Source organism: Chamaea fasciata, unplaced genomic scaffold, assembly GCF_029207755.1.
Source record: "Chamaea fasciata isolate MVZ Bird 193981 ecotype frontalis unplaced genomic scaffold, bChaFas1.0.hap1 SCAF_15, whole genome shotgun sequence".
Classification (NCBI taxonomy): domain Eukaryota; kingdom Metazoa; phylum Chordata; class Aves; order Passeriformes; family Sylviidae; genus Chamaea; species Chamaea fasciata.
Window position 1 is genome coordinate 9,484,649 of NW_027094100.1, and position 21,186 is coordinate 9,505,834.

The following is a 21,186-nucleotide window of genomic DNA, read 5'->3' on the forward strand; positions in this document are numbered from 1 at the left end:
CTAAATTACTTGTCCTGGAACAAGCATATTGGCCTGAGTACTTAATGACAAGAATACACTGGGCACACTGCTGGAGTAGAGAACTATTGCATAACCAAAAGCGTGATAGTAAGAGAAGAACGAGGCTGAAATGGCATTTAATTTAAATGCTCAACCCTACCAGCTAAGTAAATGTGGGTAGTATCTATATTTAGTTCTACTGCATGTGATTGCGTATGCACTACAAGAAATCCTAAAGATTATTTTCCCATTGAAAGCATAATATTTCAGCAGAACTCTTCCAACATATTGAAGTTCTTTTACGTAAATAAATTTGCCAAATAATAACTTCCATCTCTTCCGTTTAGAGAGGTCAATCTCTTCCATTTTCTAATTTTAACAAATACTCTTTCATGCTAACACTGGAAATGCTCAGGATTTGCTATCTTGCAAAGTTAGGACACAGGCACACAGCATATGCTTGCCTTTAAAACCCACAAGTGTCTGGATGGAAAAGGTCACTTCCACATGCAAAAGACTTTCACACCTCCGGCGGAAATGCGCAAGAATAATGATGTGAAATACCAATATCTACTTGTGTTATCTACAAAAGACATCAAGTTTTTGATGGCTTTGATTTAAAAAACAGAAAAACTTGCACCTTTGACATCTTAAAAACAGGATCATAGCCTAAACCAAGTTATTTCATCCCTAACAGTACAGTCTTTGTGAAAGCTCTCAAAGCTCTTTAAAAATAAGCTGTAGCTGTCGCCACTTTCTTATTAAAGTTTAATAAGCTCAGCTTTTTAAACCACATAAAATTTTCATCAAGTTTCTCCTGACCTTTGTAAAAATCTAAAGGAAGAAAAAAGGTCATAAGAGCCCTTTCCCAGTGGAGCAACTGTTTTGAAACGTGGACATTTGGAAGGAGCCTAGAGCCATGTAGGGGATAGAGAAGGCACAATTTAGTATTCCACAGACATTCATTAAGTTACAGTTATATTTAAACTTTCACCATCCCAAGGGACCACACTAAGTACCGGCTACAGCGTGGTCATTTAAGAATGAAATCCTTAGGAAAATCTACAGTATGCCCATGGGACCTGCAGCATCAGACACTATTTATAGTAACTGAAAAGGAAATCCTGAGCCACAGCCGAAGCTTTGTAAGATTGAATTTATTTTAGGTCTGACAGAACACCAAAGAACTGGCCCACAGTCAGCTGCTGTGTATCAGCTGTAATTTGGGGGATAGGGAGGACAGTGACTAGAGGTCAGGAGGTTTCCAAGTTAGCCTTGACAGAGAGACAGGGCAAAGAGGGCACTGTGGATTTCCTGAGGTTTACTGACCCTTCTCCATAAAAGGCGCACTATGGAGGGTCATTAAGTCCACACTAGTAAAACATTTACTTGTAAAGTTTATCCGTGTTTGAGTTGACAACTTGATTTAGTCTGGATCTCTGGGTATGGCCATACATAACTCAGTTCTTAAACAAATTAAGAGTTGAAAAAGAATGTAAGAAAGGCATATCGGACAAAATTTTGGTTAAAATATATGACCAGGAGAATTAGGCACTCCTTACCCAGAGTGATCTTAAATACAGTTGAAAGGCAACACAGACCACTGAGCAGCTCTACACCTTAGTTTTCTTACCCTAACATTCATGACAGATTATGGTTTGGGAATTACAGTTTGGGAATACTTTTGTACAATTTCAGAAATATGTGAACTATTACAGAACATATCCTTGAGAGCATGAAGAGAATGTGTAACATTTGCTCAGTGTTCCCCAACACTACACAAGTTGATCCATAATTTAACTTTCCTCCTCATTCCCAACATACATCCAGTATGTGTTATTCTGCCAACACAGAATCCATCTTACTTTTGAACTTATACAAACCAAAACTCAAGTATTTTGCTTCAGTCGTATTCTTTGCTGTCTTTGCTGTAATAGGATCTATACCAGTGCTGCTCAGGATGAAAACACTTTGCTGTATAAAAATCCTTGTCTGGCAACATGCTCTGCCTTGGAACAAAGAGGTTCTGAACACCAGTTTGATGGGCATTCCTTATTTGTTCTCTATTGATTATTGTATACAGAAATATTATCTCCATAACTTAAGAGAAAAGAAGAGACGCCTTACCTGATTTCTGTCACGTGCACTTGTGTACCTGATCTTCTGGATGAAGTAAAATATTAACCATGCTGAAGAAATGATCATCAAAACAATGAATGATATTGACACAAAGACTAGAGAGCCCCGACTGAAGTTCTTCGGAGGAACACGGGACCCCACTGCTATGGCCATCAGGACAGAGATATTCTTTTCCAAGTAATTCAGGATCTCCTTAACCTTTGATTCTGTAATCATGACAGCAACAATGTCTCCAGTTCCTACAAAAAGGGGAAAAAAGTTTAATTTCTATTTAAAATTAACATGGCATGCTGCTCACAAGATTTTTTCAAATGCAAAGACATTTGACAGCTCAAGAGGTTTTAATCTAAGCCACATTGAACTGGGCACTCTACTCATGCCTTGTCCTTCAAACCCAGATTTTCAAATTAGGGCATTACCATGCAAACTGTCTGCAGCTCCACACATAGTAACAGATCTCTACTGCTGGTTACACAGTACTTCCCACATTGTAATAACTGTGTGCAGTCTGAACTAGCTTTCTAAAGTACGTTTGTTCCAGATCTGAAGCCATGAATACCTAAACAGGCAACTCTCAGAAAAACATTTGGGAGATGAGTGACAATATGAGAATATTGCTCCAGCGCCCTCAGCATAGGCAGTGCTGTGGATGTTGCTGGGGAGAGTTATGCAAGTTCCCCTGCGTGGTTATGTGGCTGCAAAGTAAAAGAGAATTGAAAAAACTTGGCAGAAGTTTGACTGCTGATTTTATCACCCATACAAAGACACGCTTGATAGGATTGCAAAGAGGCTGTCAGCTTCATCAGCTCCATTTTCTATGTGTAGCCCATCTGTTTTCACAGTGTCTTGCCTCTAGACTGTTTCCTGTCCCAAAGGGAAAATTATTGGTACAAGGATAATAGGAAAACCATAAGCCTTGCTGAAAAAGAACAAAATCACCTATAGAGCTGAGAGAGCACCTATGTTTTAAAGCAAAGACCTCATTGAAAAAAGAGGATCTTGAACACAGGGTAATTCTAAGCTCAAAGAAAGAAAAGTTTCAAAAAAACCAAAGCCAGAAGGAAAAAAACCCCCTTGCGAAGTTTCATTCTTATTCATCCAGACTTATTTGCTTCCTATACTAAAAATCCTTTCAAGACCTATTTTCAAAATGCTTGCAAAATCTGTTCATCTGCTTGTTCCATCTGCTTGCTCCAATTCAGATTCCCTTGGAGAGGAACAGTATAAGGCAATTGACTTCAGCACCACGATTCTGGATTTAGAGTGGATTTAAGCTACAGAGAACCTAGTGTGACAGTGGAGAACATGAGGTCCTATTTAAACACAAGGCAGTTGTGCAAAGTCTTTTAATCAAAACCTAATTTTTTAAGAATCTACTGGATCCACAAAATGTTCAAGAGCCAAAAGGGCTGCATCTTTGAAACCTGGGGCACAATAACTCAGGGTGACAGCTACATGATTTTCCAAAATGGGGATTTTTAATAGAGTTGTGCAACAGCCTTAAATGTTCTCTTGTTATTCTTTGAATTCACCATGCTAAATAGTAATATTTACAGTCACTATCATCAGTTTTCCTATGAAGTTCACTAACGCTGGTGACATGGATTGTGCTGACAGAACTAATCAAAAGAATCAAAATTGATGATCTCAGAAATTAAAATTTGCACAATAATTTAAAAAAAAAAATTCCACAGCCCTCAAATGGCTTTCCTCAAGAAATTTAAACTTAACTTTATTTAAAAGTGAAATGGCAAAGTCATTCAGGTCTTGTCCTCCTAACACAGGACTGAATAGGAAAAGAAAGTTGAGCGTTTACTTCTGAATATTTTTGAAACAGTGCCACAGTAATTCAAAAGCTCTGAAGAGCAATGAAAACTCAACACAATTTATTTAATCTCTAGCATAGCACAGACTCACACAAGATCAACTTTAATCCAGCTCTCAAGAGACACTTCAGTACCAAGTTTGGTTTCATGCAAAAATAACCAAGATATTTAACAGACAGCAAATCTCAACGTAGAAGTCCATCACTAACTTTATTTTCATAGAAATCTGCCCAGATTCCCATTTGTCCAGTTGGGAAGATAGTTCCTGCCCAGACTTGCAGCACATTTTTTACAGCACAAGAGCCACCCTTCCTGCAAGATCCTGTACGTAGCTGCAGCACATGCTCCTCAACCCCAAATCCCTGCAGCTCAGATAGTGCAAGATCAATCAAGAGCAGATAATTTATTTTGCTTGATATTTTCCCCAGACTTCACTTCTGCTCTTCATATCCAGTTCAGACAGAAGAAAGGCGGGGAAGGCTACAGGAAGACTGTATTCCCCAGAGCACATTTTCTGCTAAGCTTCCCCAACAGGAATTTATTTGCACTGAGAAATTATGTTAGTATTAAAATATCAAGCTAAAGCACTCAATGTAATATTCTAACATGATTTATAGCTATCTGCAAAGCAAAGATGACAAAGATCTTCTGATACTAGTCCAGTTCTATCTGAATCCAAAGCCGAAGCCACTACCTATTCCCTGCTGCCCAGGGAATGTGACAAAGCTGACAATCTGTCATGCGTTTTATATAAAGCCCAGCACAATGGGAACCTCTGGCATCACTGCAAAGTGATTTGCATTCCAAATGACTCAACTGGGAACAGCCAAAGTGCTACTGCTGCTTCTGACCCTGCCAGAGCCAAGGAGAACTGCAGAAAAGAAAAATAAATTGTGTCTGTTTAACATACTGAAGCTCAGTGGAAACTGGGACTTGGTTCATCCGTATTTTTGTCAGGGGCATCACCCTAAATAATTTTAGCAAGAACTCCCTGTTTGAGAACAATTGGGGGCAGGAGGAGACAGTGACTCATTTATTTTAAGCACCTTGAAATCCTGTATTTCTGAAACTTTAGCAGCAAAAAATCCTCAGGTGAAGACAGGAAGACTGAAAGTGCTTGTGAAACTCAGAATATGGTCTTACTCCATAATCTTACGAAAAGCAATATTCTCCTCAGCCAAGAACACAGTGTCCAGAGAAAAGAATCTGGATTGCTTACTAAAGCAAATGAACTACACATGGAACCACAGATGACAAGCTAGGACAGACGGTAGGCATAAGATAAATATTGATGCCTGTAAACATAAATCATTTAATTGCTATCATCCAAGCCCAGGCAGCTCTTTCCAGCTTGCAATTTTACCATGCGCATGTTTAATTAGGATAGTTATACAACTCTGTGTATGAAAAGGGATGGAGTTGTGACTAATCATTAAATCTGTCTAATGCTACACTGTGAGAGCAGAAGACAGAAGAACTTAAAAGCTGAGAGGACAGTAAAAGCAACACTATGGGAAAAACAGCAACATCTAGAAGTTTCCTGTAGAGCTCATAAGGAAACTGCTTTGCTCTCTCACTGACCTATTCACATCTCCTAGCAATTCTAAAAGAGCATGCTTAGAAAGTCAATAAAAAGTCATCTCAGAGAAATGTTACAAATGTCATCACAGGCAAATATTTGTGGTGCTTTTGTTGTGTTGGGATTTTTTTGTATGGTTTTTTTTTAATCTTTTCTTCTTGTTGTTGATTCTTCACTACCAAATGTTCATTTGAAGCTCAAAATGTAGATAACTATGTCCACGATATCAGGCTGAAGCTGAAGACAGGCATGGTTCAAAGAACAGACTTCAGGCACCTTCGATCCAGCTAGCATCCACTAGAGGTTGCAGGGAATGGCAGCCTGGCAAAATTCAACTGCCCATCAGGCTGCAATGCTTCAACCACCTTCCTGCAGAAGGGCAGGGCAAAACCTTAGATCCCACCTCGAGTGTGGGAAGTGTCACACCACCTGTAAGAGGCACTGAAATACCGTGATTTGATGCAACAAGGTATGCAGAGAACTGAGAATTAAGTCAGATACTCATAACAAAGGTCAGTGATTTGCTAATGGCTGATATTTTAAGCTAAAGTCCTTGCAATGAGTCCCTGATAGTGGCTGCTGATGCTGCAGACACAGCATGAAGCAGACTGCACTCATCTCATGCTTGTGAAAGGATACTGTCCTCTCTTTAAATAGCAGAGAAAAAAACCCCTGCAACTGAGTCCTTTCATTACTTCTTTCTGAAAAACCTAAACACGGCACATTTACCTGAGTAATTCTGCCGGTGAAAATTTCAGAGTAATTCCTTAGAACGCACAAGTTCCCCATTTCCTGATAAAGGTAAAGATTGGTCCAGACAATCACTTGAAAGCTGGATTCAGACAGTAAAATGCCACTGCCTTTCTGAGTACAGTAATAGGATCATCATCATGATAATGTAATTGGAAATAAAACTGCCCATTCTCAAAAGCCAGACTTCTCTATTCATCTACTAAAATCCTGTAGCTGTGTGCTAATCATTTCTGAATGCATTATATCAGAAATAAAAAGACAGCAACACCTACTATTCAGTACCCAGGAAAGGGATCTGTCCTATTACTGTGAGCGATAGATTTCTTGGAATAACATCAACTAACAGTGAAACCACTCCAACAGAACTTGTGAGCCCAGAAAATGACAAAGCAAGCAGGAAAGCAGTAATGAAAGCACTATGGCTGTATATGAAATTTTGAGAGACCAATTGTGAGTTCTGTGAAAACACCAGAAGACATCTGAGCAAGGTGGAAGCAAGGATTACCCGTACAAAGGAAGGGATTCAGGCACAGAGGATATAATCCATGGAACCCATGAGGTAAAGGATAAGCAAAAGGCACACTGACCTGTATGCAAAGCTGTGCTGCTAGAAAAAGCAGGCTTGGGGACAACTGTTTTTAAATAAAAAATTCCATGGCACAACAGCGGGGAAACCCACACATCAGGCACTTTAATGTTTTTTGTCTGATGCAAAATAAAGAAGTCCGTTGTGAAGAGTAACTCTTACATTCTAAACAGGTTTATGGGAAAGCAGACACCAAGAGGACGAGCCTTGGCATATCTTCAGAGTCATTAAAACCAGTCTAGCTGCACATATTTTTATTTTGATCTAATCAGAAAGTAAACAAGAGCACATCCAAGCTGTCAACACATGAGCAATCTCAAGAGTAGAATATGTTGTTTGAGATGTCCCAAATCAAATACTCCTGAAAACAGAAAAAGACCATAATATTTGACAGTTATTGCATTCTAAACAAGACCAGAATTTAATGCCAAAATATATACATTAATTTTAAAATGAGACTGGTAGTATTTTAAAACATTTATCTCCCTGTTGCCTTAATAATATTGAGAATGTTGAATTCTTGCCTGTATGTAAACATTTAGTTTAGGATACCTATTTTATGTAGTAATGGACACCAGAACAGATTTTCCCAAATTATCACGAGAGAAATCACAAAGGGCAGCAGCATGTGAAACTATTACCCAAAACAGGGTGCCTTAGTTAAATACAACCAGTGGGACAACTTTCTATTCCAAAACACAAAGCAGGTATTTTCAGAAATCACAAGTCTCTTTGCTGCACGAACCTATACAAAACAACCTAAATAAAAAAGCTTCTGAAATTAAAACTTGAATTCTCTCTACTCAAGGGGACAAATAAATGGGTATTTCAAGTTCAGTGAGAAAAAAGGTTTCTGTGAAATACTGTCAATGTGAGTCTGGAGAACAGTCAAAACTCTTCTTTGTAGCAAAAAGAACTTTAACAGATTTCACTCTGTCAGGTAGAGAGGGTCCTGCTCTGTGCCCTCTAAACATGATTACACACATTTCAGTGCTCTGCAGCGTGCCAGGCACTGCTGTACTGCAGACATGATGGACGATCACAAAGTCCTGCTCCTTTAAGAAAAACAGGCATTGATGGAGGCATATGATTAGAAAACCAGAAACAGCAAGAGCAACTTTTCAAAGATGGGTGTGACAACAATTCAAATTATATCACAAATCAAATATTAAGGCTTAATCAGATTCTTGTTGTGCTAGCACACATTAAGTTCATAAGTGATAAATAATAACCTATAAGTCCATCCTCCTTCGCTAGACAAGAAACAATGCCTCAGTATGATGTCCTCGCTGCATTTTTGATCAGCTTTATAATCTATTCTGACCAAGAGCTCCTAAAAGGAGAGCCAAATAGCAAAATCAGTTGAGAAAACGGTTGGGCTGTATTTAGATGACAACTGACACATTATTTCATAACCCAATTGCACTATTCTGACACTCAGGGAAATGTTTCTTAAGGAGAAATTTGCATACAATCAAAACAGGTAGTCACAGCCACGTCCCAATTCATTCACAAGTCCAAATCCTGCTGCTACACGTGAGCTGGGGAGCTACGCCCCTGGATTTCCTCAAGCTTGTCAAGGTCAAGCTGTCTCTCTCCAACACCCAGCTTCAGAAAACCAACACTCACAGCTTCTCAAAGATACAACATAACATCTGTACCTACAAAAGAGGCGTTGGGCTTTGGCTTTTCTCCAGATAATTTCCTCTTCACCCACCTTACCCCAGGAGCTCCTCTCTATCTTCCATCATTTGTTCCACCAAGTCATACGACACTAAGCACTGCTAGAAAAATTAAGATCCTCTATTAAGCTGCAAGATGCACCCACCTCTGTTTTGTTAGAGTCCCTCAAGTTCCAGAATCTCTGCTCAGTCTTTAAACATGCTACTTCAATGCTTCTGGTGGGCAGCAGGAGGACAGACCCATGGCCGGGCCAAGAAGAGGAGAGACTTTAGAAATCCCTGGAACTGAACTGCAGCAGAGTTCCCCCAGAACAGCAGGGACACTGGGTTCGGGGGCTTGGGGTTTCTTGTGCTCTCCTCCTTTGAATCACCTTAGTCATTCCACTTATATCACATATTCCCTTTCTGTGGAAGGACTTCTATCTTCTGGGAATTACATTTATATATATATATTTTGTGCATGTGACCTTTTGGGTTCTTTATACTAGGAAAAACCAAGCCTAGACATGGGAAAAGCAGGGAGATGTTGCAATGCCTTTTCAGACTCCTTCCTCTCTTAGCAATGCTTCTTTGCATCTGCTTGCACTACAGTTTTATCTTTTTTAAAGGAAACGGACATTCCACCTAAATAATGCCGGAAGAATAAAAAAAGCTCAGCACAAAGAAACGAATCACTTGATCATCCCCTTTCCACAATCTGTGCACAGATATTTTTTTCTTTAACTCACATTTTCACATGGCATTTAACCATGTCTATGGCACATAAACTGATTTGCAGTGTCTTTTAAGGAATATATACTTGTATCGTTAAGGTATTAGTATGCTAACAAAGTAGACCAAATTTTATATTCAAACCTTGTACAAATGCAAATTAATAAAGAGCTGAAGGATCACTTTAAGTTTTGACCGGGTAAATTGTGTAATCCTAACACATTACACACCACTGAAATAAACTGTGTCACAGTTTCACACATGTCTGAAGTATCTATGTCCACCTCTCTTCAGAAGATATTTTTGTTACTTTGAAAACAACTTTTCTTCACTTTCTATACTTACTAACAATGTCCAAAACCTGTTACAGTGTTACATTCTTGATTCTTCAATAATATTACACCTCACTGATCCATTCATCAATGTAAGACACACTTGCATTTTGATAACTGTCTCTTGCATTCCGTAGCGTGACCAGGTGCTAGCAGGTGGCTTACATTTTGCCATTTCTGGATAGCAGTTTGTATTCCCACTAATGGATGGTGCAGCTAAAAAAACCCCAGGGTTATCTAAAAATGGCAGCTTTTCATGCTCCTGTGTTTTGTTCCATAGACTTCACTACAGATCTATCAATCTGGACATGGACAGTCACTCCAAACAAATTCAGCAAAGCACCAAAGAGAAATGGCAAGACAGCCTTACCCAAGGACACTACAAAATACTTTGAGATATATATAAATAGCATATTCATAGATTAATATCATAAATTTGGTTCTACTGAGTCCGTAGATGTGGGGAATTACTCTGCTGCTGGAGCTCAGACTTTGGATAAGAAGAAGAATGTAATTACTTACAGTCACTAACAGTCCCGTGGGCCTTTTCACAGTCACAGAACTAATTACCCTTTCAGCTGGCTGAGTTAAAATAAGCCTGACTCCTGTTATTTCAGTTGTGGATGAGGCATGTATGACACAGAAACACTGGTAAGGAGTTCTGCAAGGCACCAAGGCTATGATGGCTCTGTAAAGGGGTTTCCCTGGATTGCCTTGAAGAGACAAGTGCTTCCTTATGGTCCAGAATCAGCACGTCAAACACTCCTCTCCATGTCTTAAGTGTCAGATACCTCCATCTACTGTGAGATTTTCCTGAATCATACGCCTCCAAGGAATGTAGAGGGAAACAGGATCAACAATAAAGCTGTTGACACTCGTCCTCCATATTTTCAATTAGCAAACATAAACAAAAAATGATCAAATATATGTAAACTATGCTTAGACTATTAATTCCTTTGCCTTTTATAAAGCTTCAGCTTTAATGACTCAGCTCTTTCCTTTTCACTAATATTCTAAGACAAATTAATAATAATACATTTTAATAACAATATTGTAACATACAATAAAATTAGTTTTGACCTGTGGATTAAAAGTAGGTCTCAGTAATCCAGGGCAAGTTTTGCAGTGGATTTGGTGTAGAGCTAAAATATTCGTCAGCACACATTTGTGCAAGATAATCTGCAGTGCACCCTGCCACAGTTTTCATGCATCAGTTCAGCTGAGAGTTACATAAAGAGACATTTGTGAGAAAAAGGCAAGCAGCAGAGTTAAGAGATGAGCTGCTCAGGGGTAAGTGCCACAGCAGAGGACAGTGGCACTCGGACCGCCGGCTCCGTATCGTCTATTGCACCCACTCCAAACGTGGAACAGCCATTAGATGGCAACAACTTCAAATTGCTTCCTGTCCCTCCTGCCTCTGACCCACTGACCTAAAACAATCCACAGAACATACAGGCACTTTTAGCACAGTTCAAAGCAAGTACAGCCCTGGCTCCCCACGCTGGTGTGCTTTTTAAGCAAACAGAGGGCCATGAAAAATCCTTCCCTTAGACAGCTCTTGCATAGTGACGCAGCACGGGAACGTCACCTGTGCACATCATGGAACAGCAACACCTTCCTCCAGAAAATTAATGAGTTGTTTCTTTAGAAGAGCAACGAAGACTGATCTTGATGACATGTCTGCATCTTGGTTCAAAAGACCTTAAAGGATTTACCTGTATTAGGCATATCTTCTAAAAATAGTGTTATGTTAGAAGTCGTTTATACACTTCTGGAAATTTCTTAGGTGCTGATAACCCGTAGTTACTGGAATCCGGCAACTTCATTTTGACACTGTCTTCTATATGCGTTTCTCTTTTTCTGTCTATACTTTCTTCCCATAAATTCTAAGTTTGAAATTTAAACTTTAGAGGCTTGTTTGGCCTATATTCTTTTCTATAAATCCAAATAAAAGTCTGGATTTTAAAAGACAAATTCAATATCATAAAATCAGAGAATGGTCTGGAAGGGGCCTTAAAAATTATCCAGTTCCAGGCTTCCTAAGATTTAACTGTTTTGTATTTAACAGGAGCATCTCCACCACAAACAAACAAAAAAGGAATCAAAATGTTATTTAATCTGAATTTTCTTCCTCTTCCCATAACTGCTTATAAAGGAGACAGCTACTACATATTTTCTCCACCACACAGGCTCTTTTTTACATTAGACAGTATCAGGTTTGCTTTAACAGAAGCAGCAAGCAAAACCACTCATAAAACTGCCTTCCTGCCAGTGACATCATAGTCAAACATAACCTATGCTGGGAAAGGTGTCCTTTGCTTAGGCTGATAGAAGACATGTACAGGATTGTGCAAAATAAGTATAGAGTGACATATACAATGCATAAAGAAAAGAAAATAATGTTGCAAATAACATCAACAGATGTACAGGTATTTAAAAAAAAAAGCTGACCAATTCCTGAAGGTCATTACCTACTTTAAAACTCAAAGGTGAAAATAAAGGGACAGAGACTTGGTGGACTATGACACAAGAGAAAGCAAATTCTGCTATTAACAGCAGAAACTGTTCATTTGACACAGTGATGATAGACTGATTCCAGAGTGACAGTTGTTATCCAGCCACCAGAAGGAATTGCCATTCTGCTAAGTAATATTTTGAGTACGAACAAATTTCCATAAGAATAAAATTTTCAAATGTGTTTTCAAGCATAAAATAGCTTGGATAAAATATTAATCCTACAGGTGAAAAGTGCTTCCTAAGCTCTTTTCACAGGGAATCACCTCTCTGCAGGTGGGCAACATACATAAATCTGTGTAATGTGTTATTTATTTTTACCACAGACACTGTCTAAGCGAGTGATTGGAATTCATGCAAATACCCAAGCAGGAAAGCTTGCAGTTCATGGTGTGCATTATAAGCAGTTGCTGCTTTCCTCTCTGCTTCACCAGGAAGACAGAATATTTCTAAGGTTTGATAAGCAGCAGTACAAAGATTATGCTACAGTAATATAAAATAACACAAGGTCTACTTTCTCCTTTGTCTACGGAAAGAAAACAGAGTCATTAACTTGGTCATCATAACACAGCTGCAAAATTGTTTTGTGAAGACTGCATTTTTAAAGAAAAGAGGAATACTGCACAGCAACAGACATCACATGGAGGTAAAACCAACTTGGTGGCTCACCTCCATCCTTACTTGTTATCAACTCCAACACATTAACTTAATCAGTGCAGAACAGCTCTCAAACACACAGGGTCAGCTCCTCCCACCTTTAGGGACAGAAAATACTAAAGAGAAGCAATGTAGTGCACTGGAATATCTAATTAGCAGATCACACAGAATCAATTAGGTTGGAAGAGACCTCTGAGATGATGTGGTTATTCACCACCTAAAAAGCACACAAGGAGTGCTAAGGTTGAAAAGACAGAAATAGGAAGACCAGGGAATGGCCTGAATGTGTCGGAGTCTGCTTTACACACAGTCTTAGAAAAGGCTCACCCTGTAAGCACAGGTTCAGGAATCTGTCTCCCACCTGGGATAACGCTCAAGAAGGGGAATGCTGGATTCCAAACCCTCCCTGTGCTGAGGCTGACACCCAAGGACTGGTCTACGTCTCAATTACACACAATTACAGCTCCTCCATCAGCCCACCAGGAAGTTTTTTACAGGAAGTTCTGCAAAGTGATTGCTGAGGAAATCCCTCACAAGTCCATAACACAACCAAAACAAAGGCTGTGGAGCAACATTTCTTTTCATTACAGGTGCTACTTCAGTTTTAGAAAATTACATTTAGCCTGTCACGTAGTTTGAACACTTCCAAGTCCAACATTAATTTTGAGATAGAGCCTTCAGCCCAAACCAGGGCAGATTCCAGAGTATACCGAATACATGCACCTAAACCCCAATATTTCAAATACACAAAGCTAAAATAAGCATCATATCCAGTAACTACATTTTTAAAAAAAACTTACCATAAGTAAGAGTAAATATTTGGAACTCAACATGCTGAAGACAGTATTTGTCTTTTTCCCAAGTATCAACCACCCAAACACCTGCCTGGTTACCTTACCAGACACTTTTTTACCCACAGCAGCTCTCAAATTTTACATCTTAGATGGTACTTCAAGCAACCAGAACTACTGGACCTGTTGATAAAGTTTCAAAAGCAACACAGTGGTCTTCTGAGCCGAAACAGGGAGTGAAAAAGGATTTCCTAATAAAAGACAGACCTTTTCTTACTGTTGTAAAGCAACTGCTGAATCTAACAGCATTATGAGAAGGAAGGTATTGAAGTTATAATCAAACTCATTATATAATTTAACATGTTATAGAGCTAACATTGCTGAAGCTGTATTAGTAGTAATAGCCTTTTTCTCCTGACACACTGAGGTATTCCAGACCATGGGAAAACTACAAATCATTGCTAAATAGAGCATATTTACATAAATATTCTTACAGGTAGTACAAAGAGTCCAGACCTGAAAATTTAAGAGGGCACTACAACTGTAGAGAGAGAAATGGGGAATATATAACCAAAAAAAAAAAAAAAAAAAAAAAAAAAAAAAAGGAAGGTGGCAAAAAAATGTTTCATTGGAATATGGGACTTTTTGCCTGCAGATTATTTATATAGATGTCTAGGGAAGGTACCTGAGATAAGAAACAATTTTTAACAGGCTTTGAATTGCCACATGGAGGTCAAAACCTCCCTGCAAAATTTCTGTGGTAGAGAGAGCTGGGAAAGTCAAACCCCCCAGTAATTTCCTTGACAAAAAGAAAAAGAAACAACCATAGCATTTCTTTAGTAAAGGACTACAAGTCTAATTGTGTGGCAATATGCAGAGCAATAATTAAGAAATTCTAGTTTCCAAGCAACCCCCTATGCTAAAAGAGACTGAAAATATTCTAAAAAATAAATCAGACAGCAGTATCACCACCAAGTACAGAGATATGCCTTTTCTGATTAAGTTAAATAGTTACAAAATGAGAAAACCTTCTGGAAAATAAAAAAGGTAGTTATCAGAATTGCAAAAATAATTTTTAACCAAGGAAAATGATTACATATGAGGCTTCCAGCAACAAAAGTAAATCACCAGGAACCATGAAATTTTTCACATAGGAAGCTGTAAAAAGAGAGAACTCTCTAGAAAAACAGACTTACAGCATTATTCTAGACAATTTACAGAGGCAACTGCCCTCCATATCACTGTTTTGTTGATTTCTGTATGGCACTCAGACCTTCATTGTAAAAAGAGAACCATCTGTAAAATGTCATTTAAAAAAGCATCCAAGCTCAGGTCCCAAAATACAACTGTTAACATTTGAAGGTCCCCCACCAGAACACTGAGTTGAAGACATGCTGCTATAGAGAATTCTTCAGGTTCAGATGCTTTGTAAAATTCTAGATCTTCCATTATACATGCATTATATATGCAACATATTATATATGTTAGCTTCTCTTTTGCAGAAAAGTTTGAAAGATCTGCTCCTCAGATCTTACAGGCATTTCCTCACTCCAACACACCCACATCCCCACTGCAGAGGAAAGTGTTCCTCATTAGATAAATGTATGCTAAAGGAAAATAACTTTTGAGAATTATTAGCCTATTTCACTACATTGCATATATGCAAATATCATTAGGGAATGGGCTACTTCCAATACCATCTGTCCAATGCCAAGGGCTCTTCAGCAATCGTTTATACAGCATAAGCATTATAAAGAAGGAGATCACATTTTATTTACCTTGATGAGTCATGGTGACAGGTTCTTCACTGGATATATTGTTGTAAATGACCACAGCTGTGGCATTATGTGAAGCTGCTCGCAGTATTTTCTCTTTAAATGTACAGTTTCCTCTCTGTAGTAAAGCAATCCACTGCTTGGTGTTTGGTGGGACTTGGAAACGTGTTCGAGGGTCACAGCCCAGACGATCTGCAACTGAAATGGGAAAGAAATTTACACAGACGCCAGTTTCTCCTAACAGGCAAAACAAAGAAAAATAAAAAAAATTTAAATCCTAATTCCAGGTTGCTGAAGTACTTAAATGTTATGCACTAGGAAGCTACTATTCTCTTGTGAAGAAAGTCTAAACATAACTGTATTCTTCCGAAAAAAAGATTTAAAAAAAAGATGTCTCATGCATTGAAAGCTGTGACTATAAGCCCAAGAATTAGGTTCACTAACACAAGCTATTTTTAACTCCAGTGCAGCTAGAACAATGAATTCACATTCAAATCAATACCTGCCTAGAGGCTGAAAACATTAGAATATGGTTCATCTGCTATAGGCATTTACAAAACAGCTGTTTATCAGTCATTCTGGGGAGTAGAAATCTTTTTTTCATCCTAAGGCAGCCATAAATATCACCGCAGTGAAGTACAACTGAACAAAGCAGGTTGTGAGAACAGGATTTCAGAGTTATCTGCCATGTGCAGGCTACTGTAAAAAAGGACAATATTAAAAGCTGATCTAGTAAAACCCCAGCAGCCAACATCAGCTTTTTACATATGCACATTTTGTCTACAAGGAAATGTATTCAAACTCATAGAGAAACAAATGGGTTTCCAAACACAATGCACTCGTCAGCTAAACAGGTATAGATGGTATAAAGGAAGAGTAACAGAAATGGCAAATGCCAGATGTCTGAATTCAACAGTGTGCAAAGTTCTTTTGTCGCTTCTGATGGTGTAACATACCCTGGAACAACCCAAAGCCACAGAGCTGTGTACAAAAGGCACGAAACCCAGGGCAGAAGTAACTTCACAGGAGCTGAAACTGACGAAAGATGGATCTGTTTCCATAACTGGAAACACAGTTTAGTCTGATACACTGGTCATATCATTAAAGGTTTTTACAAATTTAGAGCCAACGACAGTTTATAATGCAAATATATTTATCCTTTCAAATGCCAAGAGTATAATAATCTTTGGCTACTAAAAATAGTTGGAATAAACAGTGATTTTTGCAAGACATAAACAAACCATTTATTTGCATAATAGCTCTGAAAACATTATAGTTCTGCAAAGGAAGACCAAATCAAATGAAGTCTCCCAGAGTTTTTTTTCCTTTTCAAGTGAGTTCAGCATAACTATGAGATTTCAGCAAAAAAATCCACCAGCAAAAAAAAAAATCCAGTTTAACATATCAGCTGGAAAGAAAACAAAAGGTCTTTTTAAGCACTCTCAGCTTAACATAGCTGAGGTCAAAACCTGTAACAAAGGAGATTCAAAGAGCTGAAGATGTTTTCTGAAACAAGAAAGAAAACCTTCTTGCTTAAAGATAGCTAGTGCAGATGAATCCATACTGTGGCAGACATACAGGAAGTTGTTTTGTCTCTTATTTGGACAAGAAGTGCCTCTCCCTGTTCCCCTGCACTGAGGGTGGGGAGCCAGATACCAGCACATCCTTTTCACAATTGTTTTTCAAGCCTGTATTAGACATCTCAGACATGGAGGGCTATTTGCTGCACTTTTGTTTCAGACAGGCATCAGGGAAAATCTGAAACACAGATGCCTGAAGCCAAATTTTATAGCGTTTTCTTCCATTACCCTGACATCGTTACTCCAATCCCTGTGGAAATTGCTAGCCAGCACTGATCCACACGTGTTTTGCAGCACTGGTGACAGTCATCACAAACATCAACACTCACAGAAGAGCACGTTCATGCCCACTGCACTTCTAGAGCTTGTCTTTTTAATGTTAAATTTGAGAACAGTATGTATTTTTTCAAGGACTTACAGTCCTTTTTGGAAACGTGTAAGAATCACAACACAGCACATGTGGCATCAATCTTTTTGCCCTCTGTTAAGACTAAAGCTGCTTAATGCACGATTCCCCCTTGTTCTGAACTTTTCCACTCAAAAACATGGAAGGGGGAAAGCATCAGCACACTGTGATAGGAAGTTTCTCAAGCCTTGAAAGCTAAAAATCCCATCCTTCTCCCATGAAATCATAGTCAAGAATCTCAAGTATGATACATCTGTTGGAAAATACCATTTTCTAAATGGCTACAGTTCAACAGAATCCCCTCAAACAGCCAAAAATAACTCTCAAAGTAGACACTATAGCCAACATAAATATACCTAAAATATATGGGATTATTAAAAACAGCAATCCCACAGATTATGTACTTTTTCCTTCAGTACAATCATGATCAAAACTAAAATATGAAGTGAAAACAAAAATGGCCACAAGAACGAGGTAATGGATTACTACAGTGAAAAGCCATAAAAGCAGAAAAGAGCACCTTGAATGAGGAGGAAGCATTCTCAAAATTTATGTAGGCACCTTGAAATTTGTATGCTTGAAAATTTTTAGCTTAAAAAGCAACAGAGAAAGCAGTAGGAGATAACAGAAACCGCATTTGTGGAAAAAGTACTACAAAATTTCCTACGACAGTAGAGATCAAAGTCTCTCTCAGCTGTGGACAGAGCTATGAAATGTTAGTGGATAAAGCAACAGAATTAGGAAACAAGATATTAAGAGATTAAAGCTTTCCAGATATAGAGCAACAAATACCACTCAAATGCTTACAGCATCTTATTCCTGACGAGGTGTATTCAGTATATCCTGATGAAAATTTAACAGCTGACAACATTAGCTCAGTACTATTTAATACAAAAACACTGAGGAAAATTTGGTTGTTTCAGATAAAACTGAACTGTCTGCAAGTCACTTGGGATTTAATAAAAAGTCACAACCCACTTTTCTTTTCATTAGCATTCTATTACACCACACAAATGTTAAGTAATCTTTTCATTTTTAACTAAATAAAATTCAGAAACAATAGTGAAAAATGTGGGGTGTTCTGCTTGTCTTTTCAATAGACTGAAAATAGTCTGAAAAGCGTGGAAGTCTTAAAATCACAGTCACCCTTCTAGAATAGTGAGATGGTTACAATAAAACATCTCCTGTACAGCGTGGGTGTCAAGGATATCAGTGGGGACTGAAGGGGACACACACGAACAGGGTCAGCCAGAATCATCATTGACACTTCCCACTACTCTGCCATCTACGATCTGCTATCCAAAGTTCAACTAGAATCAACAACACACAGGCTGCAAGCATTACCTGGATGATCATAGAACTGTTTGGGTTGGAAAAGACCTCAAAGATCATCAAAACCAACCATTAATCTGGCACTGTTGTGTTCACCACTAAACCATGTTCCTGAGTACCACATCTGCAAGTCCTTTAAATCCCTCCAGGTATGGTGACTCCACCACTGCCCTGGGCAGTCTGGTTTAGTGCTAGACAATCCTTTCAGGGATGAAATTTTTCCTAATATCAAATCTAACCCCCTCCAGGCACAGCTTGAGGCAGTTTCCTCTCATTGTGCCATTTGCTGCCTGGGAGAAGATGTTGAACACCACCTGACTCCACCCTCCCAGGGGTTTTAGACAGCAAGAAGGTAGCTCTCCTCATCAGACCTGTGCTTCAGCCCCTTCCCCAGCTCCTTCTCCTTCTCTGGACATGTTCCACTATCTCAATGTCTTTCCTGTAGTTGAGAGGCCCAAAACTGATGTTATTTGCCCGAATGAAAAGCAACCTCAAATTAAATTATTTTAAAACAAATCACTTGCACAGAAAAAGATATGATCAGAAGCCACTCAAAGAAGTTCACAAGACGTTAAGTATACAGAATGCCATTTAAGTAAGTTTCCCTTCTGGCTTATTTGAAATACAAGCTATTTACCCTGCCTGTCTCTGTGTTTATCTATGCATCATGTGTTGGCAAACCCCCGATTTTCTGATAAAAGTGGCAGCCCGCTGGGTTAAAGAGCTATGAACAATGTTGTTGTAAATATCCCCCTTCCTACCATAAGTCCTAACACCACAGAAGAGCCTCTTTACAGAAGAATCAGCTGTGATTTAAGTACCTATCATTAGGCTCATGTTTGTTTTTTGCTTTAGGAGAGCTTCAGTTTCCTTCTGCAGAATACACAGGGCTACTCAGTTTGTGTAACTGTTTTTCCTTGAGCAGTTTTTATAATTCAAGACCCCCTTCTGCTGAAGGACTATGGTTTGTGACAGCATTTTAGGGATTCACGGGAATAAAATACTTAATGCAACAGATCCAACCAAGGTTCCTCAACTACAAGTGGTGGTGTAGTAGTGGCAAGCTCACATCAGCACAGCAACAGCACCTTCCTCCTCTTGTTTTCCAGCTGCTTGACCATGTTTTAGTCTTCTCCCTCTAAGAAGAAGAGCCATTTTGTGGAGAAAAAATGAAATGCAAAGGGCAGCTCCCAGGGGATTTGTCAGAAGCACACACCTGTCTGAATGCAGACTGTCCCCTGCTCTGAACTGTGGCTGGGTTTGCTCTTCCTCAGGCTGTGTGCTCCTGCTGCTCTTGCACTGCTATGAACACAACTGAGACACTCCCTTTCAGCCAAGGTTGCTGCACTGGCTGTTATCAGACTTTGTCCCCTTTTCACAGAAATATCCCACTCTCTGGGCGTTAACCATTTTATTCTATGCAAGGGTTTTTTTCTCTTCTTTTTTTTTTTCCCCCTGAAGGTCAGGTATCTTGCTATTGATTTCAGCTTAGCTAATACTGTACTCTGTAAAGCCAGCACCAGTTGCCAGAGCTGGTCTGTCTCAGCTACACATACAGAAATCATTTTAAAGTCTGACCTTCAGTCACTGTAATACAATAGCTGGAGAGACACCACTAGTATTTTGAGGGACAGCAGATCAAGAGGCTTGTTGGGAAAGAAACCACAGAAGAACACAGGAAGGTGCAGGGTCATGCACACTGTACCCCAAAGCTTTCTCTCCCTACAGTTCTGCTGCCCAGGTAGGCAATAAGTAGAACACCTGACTGGTAAAATAAGACAGCTCTGTGCAACACATTAATTATAATCCTGTGATAAAATTTCCAGAAAAGGAATTCAGTTGGGAAATTCACAGAGGCAACTCAGCAGTGCTGATGGATTATTTCAAGGAACGGTACTAGTTATTTTCTATCCCATTAGGGCTTAATGCATGCAATGGACACGTTTTCCTTCAATGCATTACTACTTGTGCTATTATCAATATAGCCTTTATTCAAGCCAGTCATAATTTCTACTTTATAAGGTGATGCCAATGAATCAATGAATTATGTACAGCAACGTTTTATTTTCAATAGCTTTTTCAGGTAATTGCTTTGACTAAAGCTGGCTTTAACATGAAAAGAAACTCTGAACAAGAGGTAACCTGGTTTCAGGGAGGAAGTTAAACAAAAGAAAATCACTGAAGCTTAGAAGAGTCCTATAATAGTTCAGATTTAATCTTGTTAACTCAGTAAGTATTCTACAATTATGGCTATACACTCCAATATATAACCTCCACTTTTGCTATCAATTAATGACTACTAATTAAGCTGGATACAAAGATCAATGATGAAGGACAGAAGCATGGCACAAGATTCTTCTTCCCCTATTGTACTGATATACTTGCTTGTTGCATTTTCCTTACTGGTTTGGATTCTGGGCCAGAATTTCTGTCTGAATGCTGCCTAAAGCTCGGCAGTTACCAGGAAACTGGCATTTCAAACCTTCTGCAGCTAAAACGTGTTCACACAACATGTTTATGAAG

At 38.9% G+C, this 21,186-nt stretch overlaps 1 protein-coding gene across 3 annotated transcripts in view; it reads right to left on the bottom strand.

Annotated features, from left to right (window-relative positions):
• Positions 1-21,186, bottom strand: part of RNF130 (ring finger protein 130) — a 55,348-nt gene that overhangs the window by 29,029 nt on the left and 5,133 nt on the right. For all 3 annotated transcript variants that reach the window (XM_066196877.1, XM_066196875.1, XM_066196876.1), the window contains 2 exons: positions 15,349-15,543; positions 2,128-2,378 (listed from right to left, as the gene is read on the bottom strand). In XM_066196877.1, coding sequence (XP_066052974.1) covers positions 2,128-2,378; positions 15,349-15,543 — 446 coding nt within the window. The remainder of the gene's footprint in view (positions 1-2,127; positions 2,379-15,348; positions 15,544-21,186) is intronic.